Genomic DNA, 12,073 nt, shown 5'->3' with positions numbered 1-12,073 from the left:
TGCTGTAAATCCAGCATTTTCACTCATTTGCTTCCCCTTCTTGACCTGAGTACACCACAAAACTACCACCTGGGTACAGAAAGTGACACAAGTGTGGCTCTCCACGTGGAATGTGGAGAACTAGAAAGGTAGATAGTCCTTTGCAGATGCTGGCGCGGTTTCTCAACATCCTACAGAGAATTAAGATCTGCTTCTGGTATAAAATTCAGACCGCTCAGAGCTCCAGGTGAGAGAAATGGGGCGCAGGAAGAGTGGGGCAGCCCCACCTGGAAAAAGAGAGGTGAAGACACCGGCACCTCCCATGGATTTACCCAAGGTCTTCTGGGTGCCACTTTTCCCTGCCACCAGGGTCGGGGAAGTGGAAGGGGGAAAGGAAGCGGGCTCTTCAGGAAGGGTCAGGCATGGAGATATCTGGCAGAAGGAGACCCCCGATGCCATTTTCAGCATGTACTGTAAAATTGCTGCTAAGAATGAGGCAGCTTTGCCAATGGAAGTATAAATATGCAAGGATTTTAAATGGCTCTCCTTCACTACTGCAACTGTTTCATTGCATCATTGAAAAATCTGTAGTCAAACCCATCGAAGCAGTTGTAAGTGCAGCCCCAGATCATGAATCTTGCCCAGTGAAAGTGAAAACAGTAAGGGCAGCCGAACTGTGGGCAGGGAGTGTGTCTGTTTATTGTTGTACTCTCCCAAGGGCTTAGTACAGTGCTCCGCACACAGTAAGCGCTCAATAAATACGATTGAATGAATGAATGAATTGTATAGCCGTTGATGATATTGCCCTAGATTTGACCAGCGTGGGGAGCCGGACTGAGCCTCACACGGTCTTTGGACTCCCACAGGTGATAGTAGCCACCAATGTCGCGGAAACATCGATCACGATCAACGGGATTGTGTTTGTGATAGATTGCGGCTTTGTGAAACTTCGAGCCTATAACCCGAAAACAGCTATCGAGTGTCTCGTGGTGGTCCCGGTGTCCCAGGCGTCGGCCAATCAGCGAGCAGGGCGAGGGGGCCGGAACCGCTCCGGGAAATGCTTCAGGCTTTACACAGGTTAGTGTGTCATGGGTGAAAGGCCGGGTCTTAGCACGCTTCAACATGTCATCTTTGCCAGCAGTATCTCAAGAGGGAGTCCCTCTCCTCCTCTCAAAATCTACCCCCTTGCCTGGCTCCTTTGACCCCATACCTCATCAGAACATTTGTTCCCTCCCCTCTTCCTTCCCTGACCACCACATTCGGTTGTTGGCTTCCCCCTCTCCTCTCCTTTGACCTCCTGTAGTCACTTAAACATCCTCCGCAATTCAGGGAAGCAGAGTGGCCTAGGGGAAAGGGCACAGGGGGCCTGGGAGTAAGTTGTGCTGGGTTCTAATTCCGGCTCTGCCATCAGACCACCTCTCTCCCCACCTTCAAAACCTTAAAATCCCATCTCCTCCAGCAAGGCTTCCCTAAGCTGGTTTTTTTTTTTAATCCTACTCTCTTCCTTCTGTGTTGCCTAGGCATTGGATTTGTATTCTTTAAGCACTTAAGATTCAGCCCCACAGCACTCATGTACATACCTGTAATTTATTTGTTAATATGAATGTCTTTCTCGCCCTCTAGATTATATGCTCCTTGTGGGCAGGGAATGGGTCTGCTATATTCTCCAAAGCACTTAATACAGTGCTCTGAATACAGTAAATGCTCAGTACTACCACTGATTGATTGATCGTGGAGGACCAAACTGGAGATTGTCTACTGGAGTTATTCTAGACTTCTTTCATAGACTCAAAACTGTATCTGTCCTCTAATTCATTCAGAGACCGCAAATCTTTTCCTAATGACGTGGGCATAAAAATCTATCTGAAAAACGGGAGTCGCCCTAGGCATTTTTGAGCCCTGAAGTGTTTAGAATCCATCAGTTAACATGAGGAAAGCAGGCGGGGTGGAAGGAAGTGAGGAGGAGTAAAAGAATAAAGACAGGGTGTAGGAAAAACAGACAGACAATGGCAGTGCGTTTGAGTGTTGAGAGTCACGGCTACCATCTGTGCATCGGCACCCAGCGGAGGAGATTATGTGGTAATCAGCCTTCGGCTTCGTCTCTCTAGGCCGCCAAGCAGAAAGTGGAGGAGAAACTGTCCAATCCAGAGGTTAGCGACCTGTAGCCAGGGTAGGGCTTGTATCTTTGCCTCCCATGAAGGGGTGTGCTAACGATGGCATGTCCACTGACCGTCTTCCAGTATCCCGTCTGGTCCTGAAACAAGAAACGGCAAACCTTCATGGCCACTCCTACCCCTCCATATTGGGCACAGAGATAGGCCCACCTGAAGTACCTGAAATGGCTACCGATACTACTTAATAATAAATACTAATATCGATAATGATGGCATTTATTAAGCGCTTACTATGTGCAAAGCACTGTTCTAAGCGCTGGGGAGGTTACAAGGTGACCAGGTTGTCCCACGTGGGGCTCACAGTCTTAATCCCCATTTTACAGATGAGGTCACTGAGGCCCAGAGAAGTTAAGTGACTTGCCCTTCTAGACTGTGAGCCCACTGTTGGGTAGGGACCGTCTCCATATGTTGCCAACTTGTACTTCCCAAGCGCTTAGTACAGTGCTCTGCATACAGTAAGCACTCAATAGATACGATTGATTGATTGATTGCCCAAAGTCACACAGCTGACAAGTGGCGGAGCCGGGATTTGAACCCATGACCTCTGACTCCCAAGCTCGTGCTGTTTCCACTGAGCCAATGCTACTTCAATCAATCAATCAATCAATCGTACTTCAAGTACTTCAGCGCACTCTAGTTCTACTGTGGCATTGGAGGGAGAAGTCTCCTGGCTGTTGAATTCAGCAGCAGCGCAACGGAATCGAGGAAATGATACAGAATTTCTTCATAGGAAACAGAGATAGCTAACAGAATATGCCTCACCTTGCCTGGGGCTAAGGAGTTGTAGATAGAGGCAGCCCTCCCTACTGATGCACACATCCACATAACCACAATCAGCTGCCCAATCAATCAATCAATCAATCGTATTTATTGAGCACTTACTGTGTGCAGAGCACTGTACTAAGCACTTGGGAAGTACAAGTACAAACCCAGGGTCTCACTCTGCCATTGAGCAAGCCACACTCCCATAGCCATTTAGCCATACTGTCACTCCCCCTTACACACCCACCCACCCACACAGTTACTTGCACGCTCTTACCCATACTCAGCCACGCACACTCACTCTCGCTCATCCATACACACCTCCACTTAGCTGCCCACGGTACCCCTCACCCGTACACATCCACACTCGCCCACTCACGTGGGCTGACTAGTCACCCCCACCCCTGTGCATAATAATTAGCTTGGCCTAGTGGTGAGAGCTTGGGCCTGGTAGAACCTGGGTTCTAATCCCTGCTCTGCCACTTGTCTGCTGTGTGACTGCGGGGAAGTTACTTCACTTCCCTGCACCTCACTTCCCTCATCTGTAAATTGGGGATGAGATTCCCCATTCCTCATTCCTCATTCCCATGAGCCCTTTGTGGGACAGGAGCTCTGTCTATTCCAAATACCGTGCATCTATCCCAGCGCTTAATACAGTGCCTGCCACATAGTAAAGCGCTTAACAAATACCGTTATTATTATTATTATTATGCACAGCCAAATAGTCACTTTCCCATATACTCCTATACCTACTCTCATTGGAATATTCACACTCACCCTGTCCCATTAATACCCCACCACCCTCTGATTAGCCTGTACTTCCCAAGCGCACACAGCGCTCAATAAATACAATTGATTGAATGAATGAATGAGTGTAGTCACAGGCCCACGGACACTAAAGGAAATACCCGAGTGGATGTCTGGGTCAGTCAGGAGGCAGAAGGAGCAGCATGACTTAGTGGAAAGAGAAGCGGCTTGAGATTCACAGGTTGTGGGTTCTAATCCCAGCCCTACCACTTATCAGCTGTGTGCCACAACTTCTCTGCACCTCAGTTTACCTCACCTATAAAATGGGGATTAAGACTCTAAGCCCCATATAGGACAACCTGATTACCTTATATCTACCCCAGCGCTTAGAACAGTGCTTGGCACATAGTAAGCACTTAAATACCATCATCATCATCATCACCAGAAGGGTCTTTCCTTGCCAAGGATCTTCACTGGGGCTGGCAGGAACAGGAAGTGAGGAAGTGGGGAGAGGAGAAGAAACTCCTGCCTTGGCAGTTCTGATACCAGAGTTTTAGAACAAATGGGGACAGACAGATGGGAATGGCACTTTGGCACTGGCACTTTGGCTGGGGGAAAAACAGGAGGAAGGGGTTGATCACTGTTGCTACAGGGTCTCTAGATCCTGGAGTAGGAGGAATGGGATCTTTGGAGGAGAGCAGGAAAGCTTGGTCACTGGGGGGTGGGTAGTTTTGTGGCAGAAATAGCAAAGAGATAGAAGGGGCAAAGGCAAGACCTATCCAGGGGTCCATTTACATCCCCCCCTACTCCCCAGCACCCCCAGAAGAAGGGACTACAGCAGGGGAGAGGTCAGTCAATCGTATTGAGTGCTTAATGTGTGCAGAACTCTGCACTAAGCACTTGGGAGAGTACAGTAGAACGGAGATGGTAGACACGTTCCCTGCCCACAACGAGCTTACAGTCTAGAGGGGTAGACTGGCTTAGGGGAGGCATGTGTGAAGCCCTCCAAGCCACCAATCCCTCTGCTTGCTTGTGACTCAGAGAGCTAGTCTCACTCTATTCATATTCTATTCACGTGTTTTATTTATTGAGTGCTAACTGTGTGCAAAGCACTGTATTTATATGCATGGGGGTGGGAGAGGAGAAGGAGTGAAGGAAAGAGAGTGAGGGAGGGCAGGAGAAAAAGAGGGAGAACAATTTCTATCAACCAGATTTCAAAATGTTGAGTGGGTAGCTCAGGGCAATCCTTCTTTTGCACCAGTGATGTAACTTTCATCCCAAAGCTTGACTGCAGTTTCCCTGAAGCTCTAAAATACGGTCATATGTGGTCTGCCATTGGGCTTTTGGGTTGTGCAGAAGTTGCAGTTTTAGTTGTGTCGTGTGCAAGAGACCAGGTGTATTTAGCTCTGGCTAAAGAGGAGGTGTGACTTGGTAGGAGGGAACCTTGCCAAGTCTCCACTGCCTGGGTAGTTTCTCCATACTTTAATTGAATGCATTAGACTTTAAAGATAATGTAATGCAGTCAACTTGCCTGTTGATGTGGCTGCTTGGTTTTTTTTAGCTAGGTTGAAGTCTCTGCGGCTGTGCCCCTCCGATGGAATGTGCTTTTTGACTTGATGGTTTTGTGAGTGGGTTAGGTAGTTTTCAGTCGTCCCAGATTCTTGGGATGCCCTAGTTCTGGGGCACTTTTCTGCCAGCGACCCAGATGTAGATAGCATCCTCTTTGATAATGGCTTCATTTGACATCACATTTGATACTCCTTTGGGGAGAGCCCTAGAAACAAGTGAGCAGGCTTGGGGTGGACACATTATGGGGCAGAGTTCTTTTCTACATTACGATGAAGCAAACTCTGAAGATTTTATTGGAAAAAATAGGCTAAAACCCAACTGGGTTTAGAGTTTTTAGAGTTTTAGAGTTTTCTGGGGGATAGAAGAAACTAGTTCTGTGTTTTAAAAACAACAACAACAAAACCCTCACTCTCCAGGACTGGCACGTACAAGACCCAATTTCTTCACTGACGCATACCCCTTGGTTTCTTTTCGTGTTGTAGACTTTGAGGAGGCACTGATTATTTCTGTAAAAGCCCACAGCAGTTACGGTCACGTGAAAAGAAAGTATTTTCAAAAGAGCAACATTTTAAAGAAAGAAAGAAAATCTCTATTAAAGGTCAGCAGTATGCATAAATGGTTTTGGAAACATTAAATGATATAGATCTGGGGCAGTTGCCCTCACTCTTTTAGGAGGCAGTGTGGTTTAATAGAAAGAGCCCTGATTCTTCTACTGGTCCATAGGTGACCTACAGCAAGTCATTTATCCCCTTTGCTCCTCAGTTTCCTCAGGACTGAATGAGATACTTTCTGGGGAAGAACTTTGGTAAATAAAACTCGGTGCCGATTCACTTTCTCATTGAAGAAAGTGAAGAAAGAAGAGCGTGGCCTAGTAGAAAAAGGCACAGGCCTGGGAATCAGGACCTGGGTTCGAATCCCAGCTCTGCCACTTGTCTGCTGTGTGACCTTGGGTTGTCACTTATTAAGGCATGATTATTAAGCCATTAAATTATTAAGTCACTTCACTTCTCTGTGCCTCAGAAACCTCATCCGTAAAATGGGGATTACCACTGTAAGCCATATATGGGGCAGGGACCTGATTTTTCTGTATCTACCCCAGCGCCTGGCTCACAGTAAGCGCTTAAAAAATAGCCCTTAAAAAATAGTTGAAATTTGGTTATAAAGTGAAGGACTCATTTGATTTGAAATATTGTTCTCAAAGAATGTGGATTTCTCACCCGCAGAGGAAGACTTTGACAAATTGCCTCAATCCACTGTGCCCGAGATGCAACGCAGTAACCTGGCTCCTGTCATCTTGCAGCTCAAAGCACTAGGAATCGACAACGTGCTCCGATTCCACTTCATGTCGGTGAGTTCTGGAAGACACGGGAAACTTAGAAGACATTTCGTGCCTTTTGGAAGGGGAGCAAAAAAACCACCCTTTATCTTTGGGTTTACAAATGATTTCCTTGATGCAAAAACCCACGGTCATTAATTTTAATACTGAAGGTGTTTATTTCACATTTACCATATGCCAAGCGCTGTACTAAACACTGGGGTGGATACAAGATAATCCTGTTGGACATAGTCCCTGTCTCTCCTGAGGCTCACTCTGTAAGAGGAAGGGAGAACAGGTATTTTATCCCCATTTTAGAGATGAGGGAACTGAGGCACAAGAAGATTAAGTGACATACAAGATTATATAACAGGAAAGTAGCTAACACTAGAGCCCAGGTCTCCTGAATTCAGTCCCTTGCTTTTTTCACTAGGCCACATTCCTACTTCATTTCTCACAGTTTTGATCAACTGAGTTAAACAGCATGGCCTAGTGGAAAAAGTATGGGCCTGGGCTCATTGTAGACAGAGAATGTGTCTGCTTATTGTTATATTGTACTTTTCCAAGCACTTAGTACAGTGCTCTGCACACAGTAAGTGCTCAGTAAATATGAATGAATGAATAACTGAGTGAATGGAAGTCCAAGGACCTGGGTTCTAATCCTGGCTCTGCCACATGCTTGCTGTGTGACCTTAGTCAAGTCACTTAACTTCTCTGTTCAGTTCCATTCTGTCTCCAACTTAAACTGAAAGCCCCATGTGGGACAAGGACTGTGTCTAACCTAATTGACTTGTATCCACCTCAGTGCTTAGATCAGTGTTTGATATAGTAACATAGGAAGAGCTTAACAAATGCCATAAAAAAAACAAAACCCCAAACCACAGTGCTGTGTGGTCTAGTGCTTTTCAAAGTGGAGAGAGTTGATGAAGTTAGGTAGTAGAATTAGATTGTTGTGAAAAATGTCAGTGGGATTGTTTGATAAACCTCCTCGAGACTCAAAATTACTACCCATCTTCTATAATAGTGAACATTTCTGGAAATTTGACTCCATCCCATCTTCCTCAATTTGCAAAGATTCCTTTGTAGTTTTGTAACCAAGTGCTTCTGTTGATTCATCCAAGATCATGGCAGTTTTCACAGGGCCTCTTAGTCTTTTCATATCGGCATTGAAATATTTTTTTTCTGATAATGGTTTCTTCACAGCCTCCCCCAGCCCAGTCAATGGTTCAGGCTTTGGAGCTACTGTATGCACTGGGAGGTGAGGATTTGTTTGTTTGTTTGTTCTGCTCAAGTAATGTTGACTAAGAGTAACTCTTCCCTAAAATGGATGCATTTTAAGTTTGACTAAATGTTAATTTTGGGGTCTTGAAAAGTTAATTCTGGGAACTTAATTCTGGAAACCTCTAGGTGTTCTAAAGACCCATTTTTTGTCAGGGCACCTTACTTCTAATGTGAAACACAGTACATTGTTTCTTCCCTAGGGTTTGGTTTCTTGATTGGTTGACATTATTTAGACATTGAATTTATTATGCAATGAGGGCCATCTGAGATTTGGTTGTAGCCACTAATTAGTTTAGCTATAACCAAAATAGAATTTGGAACAGAATATCCTGAGGTAGGTCACCCTCCCACCTCTGCTCAGAACTTAAAATATAGAACATTTTTAGTGTTTTAGGATTGTTCTTTATTGGCAGTTTGCTGCCAATAAATTAATAAATCAATTAATAAATTAATGGTGGTTGCTGGACCTCCGTTAGCCCTGTCCCCAATCAATAGTATTTATTGAGTAATCACTCTATACAGAGCCGTGTTTGGGAGAGTACAATAGAGTTAGTAGATTTGACCCTGCCTTCTTTAAAAGGTGAATCAGAATAAGTTGACGTCTTAATTTATTAGTGGACTCAAGCTATTTAAAGTGTACTGGGATGTCTTAGAGTTGTTGAATTTAGCCTCCAAGTCATTTTTGTCACCTTTCACTTTATTTTAATCGACTGTCTAAACACTAGTTCTATTTTGCTTAGGGACTGAGTTGATTTAGAATTTAGTAAGACCGGCAGTCTTTTTGAATCTAAACAAAGAAAAAGACCTAAAGTACTGAAAACTCATTTCTTAAAAGAGGCAGTTGCGATTAAAAATGGTTTGCAGAGTCAATCTGGCATATTTCTTCTTCTTTTTGCTAAACAGGCCACTGTCATTTTTAGAAATTTGTGAGGCTGCCCATTTTTCTGTCTGAATTATTCGGTGCAAATGCATATAAGAGTGTCTCATGAGGAGAAAAAAAAGCTCTTGTAAACAGTAAATGAAATAACACACCCAGGAAAACAGCTAATGTCAAGTACCGACAAGTGCAGTTCATCAACGGTGTCAGCATCAACAGAAATCATGTCAGAAAAACCCTTTAGAGTTAAGCCAAGCAGAGTTAAAGCCAGAGCCATTGATATGCTTCGAGCCAGAACAGGTGTAAATGTTTTGGATTTGGGATTAGGACATGGGTTTGTTCTAAAGATTTAATGATTAGTTTGATCAATTCTTGTGGGTTACAAAATTAACATTTGTTTATTAGATGGGTTGATGCTTAAGCATTAGTTGTTTGACAAGATCTGGCTTAGTACCTTAAATGAGGCATCAATCAGTTAGTCAATCCCATTTATTGAGGGCTTACTGGGAGCAGAGCACTATAGTAAGTGATTGGGAGAGTGCAATAGAACAGAGTTATAGTGTAATATCCAGTTGTATCCCGGGCATCAGTTACTATTAGTCTACAGGCTGAAATTTTGCATCTTCAGGGAGTCAGAAAAGATGTTACTCTCCTGAATTATTGTGAAGGTTGTATTCCACGTTTGGATTAGTACAGTAAGGTGTGACTCGGAACTCACAGGAAATAGAGGTTTGCAGGAATGCTGAACCTGAGTAACCACTGAGTAACCATTTCACCTTTGGTAAGGTAATAATGTGGAGGTTATTTTCTTGTATTTTTCTATCTCTGGGACAACCCAAGAGTGATTTGGCTAAATGTAATTTGCCAAGTTACTTTGCTTGCAGTATGTTTCTTGAAAGCTTGTCTCTGTGACTTCAGTATCTGTATCGGCTTTTTTGCCCCTTTCATAACTTGATTCTTAGGGATGATAGTCAGTATTGGAGTGTAAGCTTGTTGTGGGCAGGGAATGTGTCTTTTATGTTGTTATATTGTACTTTCCCAAGCACTTAGTACAGTGCTCTGCACCTAGTAACCACTCAATAAATGCAATTGACTACCTGGCCACAGAACAGGTTTTTTTTTTTTTCCGGTTTAAAAAAAAGCAAAAAAAACCCCTCCCGTAAGATATACAGGACAGTGAATTCAGTTCTTCCTGGGAACTTTTGAGTTGTATTAAATGGAATCCAGCGGTCCCTTTCCCCCAGTTTCATTCAAACAGGTATTGTACAGTCCCAAGCGCTTAGTATAGTGCTCTGCACAGAGCAAGTGTTCAATAAATATGATTAAATGAACAAGTGACTCTGCTTTCTAACTGCAAGGTTTATTTCTCCGGCAGGGTTGGACAAACACTGTCATTTAACCGAACCTCTCGGTATAAGGATAGCAGAATTCCCCTTGAATCCCATGTTTGCAAAAATGCTTCTCGAATCAGGTAAGGCATCAGGGGTTGGTCATTTTATTTGGGTAGAGGAGAGATTGGTTCCAGTATATTGGAGACTTCAAACCTGTGAAGTGGCCTTGGATTCTGGTTTACAATAATAATAATAATAATTACGGTATTTGCTAAGCACTTACTATGCGCCAGGCACTGTACTAAGCACGGGGGTGGCCACAAGGAAATCGGGTTGGACATACAGCAGAGCTAGCCAGTGGTTCAAACAGGTGGGCCGCGGGAGCGTGTCATGGGTAGGGAATGTGTCCGCTAACTTGGTATTATTGTACTCTCCCAAGTGCCTAATACAGTGCACCTAGGAGGCACTCAATAAATATCATTGATTGAGAGACTGCTGGAGAGGATGGGCAGTGGACAAACAAGGGAGCAGTCAGTCGTATTTATTGAGCGCTTACTGTGTGCAGAGCACTGTCCTAAACGCTTGGGAGGAGAACGGGATGCTTATTGGGCTGAAACTGCTCTGCATGTCTAGGCTTCCTGATTATTGCCATCCTTGCTATATTAGTATTGTGTACAATTTGCTGTATTCATAGGACTGTCAGCTCTTTAAGGCTCAATTAAAGCCGGGAATGTTGGTGAATAGCAACTGCCTCCAGTCACACAAGAGTATTTATTGAGCTCCTGCTGCTGCTACTTCTACTACTCAAAATAATAGTTTGGTATTTGAGAAGTGCTAAACGCCTAGCATTGTACTAAGCACTGGTAGAGATACAGGGTAATCAGGCCAGACACACTCCCAGACCCACGTGGGGTTCACACTCTAGGTGGGAAGGAAAATAGGTATTGCATCCCCCTCTTACAGATGAAGAAACTGAGGCACAGAGAAATTAAAGTGACTTCTGGGAGTCAGAAGGATCTGGGTTCCAATCCCAGCTCCACTACTTATCTGCTGTGTGACCTTAGGCAAGTCGTTTACCTTCTTTGTGCCTCATTTGCCTCATCTGTTAAATGGAGATTAAGACTTTGAACCCCATGTGGGACATGGACCGTGTCCAACCTGATTTCGTTGTATCTTACCCCAGCCCTTAGAATGGTGCCTGGCACATAACAAGCACTTAATACCATTAAAAAAAAAATAACTTGCACAGGATCACCCAGCAAGCAAGTGGTTGAGCCAGGATTAAGCCTCAGGTTCTGTGATTCCCAAGCCCTGGCTCTTTCCACTGAGCCATTCTGCTGTGCCCCGATTTGTTGTTCGCTTGAAATCATGTGTGGAGAGCTGAAGTTTTTGGGAGGGAGCACCATAAGCATTTCTACAAGGCCACCACCACGTCTGATCTCAGTTAATTATGAAAAAAAAAAGAGTGGCATTATGAATCAAAAACATGCAAATGAAACCTTCTATCTGCTACCATCTGCCTTTATTGCTGACTGACAGAACATAATGTTCTGGATTATGATTAAGACCAGTCAAGGATGGCTAAATTTCCGATCTTGGATGCCCCAAATACCCTGGGATATTGCTTAACCGCAATGCAATGGGAGACAAAATGGGGTGTGGCGGGGTGGGGCATTACTAACCCCTCTTCCCAACTGAGGCGGGTGGAATAGATTTGGGGATAGGGAGGGTCCGGGACTCGGAACTATTTTACCTTCATCTCCTTCTGCCCCTACCTCCCTGGGTCCGGTCATTCCGCCCCCGCCACCCCCATTCCCAGGGGAGGGAGCCCAGGGCATCTGTTTCCTGGCTCTAACATTTCCCTCTGGGGAGGAGGGTACAAGACTTCCCCAAATTCAAGATCTTGATTCAAGATTTGAATCTCCAGCAGTGGCCACTGATGGAGCCCACCATGATGTGTACACACGCACATACACATGCACACGCACGCATGTACCCACCCCTTCGTCTGCTGGAACCTGGAGGCCAGATCATCATG

General features: G+C 44.7%; 1 protein-coding gene across 1 annotated transcript in view; it reads left to right on the top strand.

The window, feature by feature from the left end:
* DHX35 (DEAH-box helicase 35) overlaps positions 1 to 12,073 on the top strand; it is a 63,245-nt gene that overhangs the window by 37,201 nt on the left and 13,971 nt on the right. The window contains exons 12-15 of the mRNA XM_038750649.1: positions 846 to 1,056; positions 6,455 to 6,579; positions 7,750 to 7,804; positions 10,080 to 10,175. Coding sequence (XP_038606577.1) covers positions 846 to 1,056; positions 6,455 to 6,579; positions 7,750 to 7,804; positions 10,080 to 10,175 — 487 coding nt within the window. The remainder of the gene's footprint in view (positions 1 to 845; positions 1,057 to 6,454; positions 6,580 to 7,749; positions 7,805 to 10,079; positions 10,176 to 12,073) is intronic.

Source organism: Tachyglossus aculeatus, chromosome 8 (genome assembly GCF_015852505.1).
Source record: "Tachyglossus aculeatus isolate mTacAcu1 chromosome 8, mTacAcu1.pri, whole genome shotgun sequence".
NCBI lineage: Eukaryota > Metazoa > Chordata > Mammalia > Monotremata > Tachyglossidae > Tachyglossus > Tachyglossus aculeatus.
Note: the sequence above shows the minus strand (reverse complement) of the source record. Positions and strands in the feature narration are given on the sequence as shown.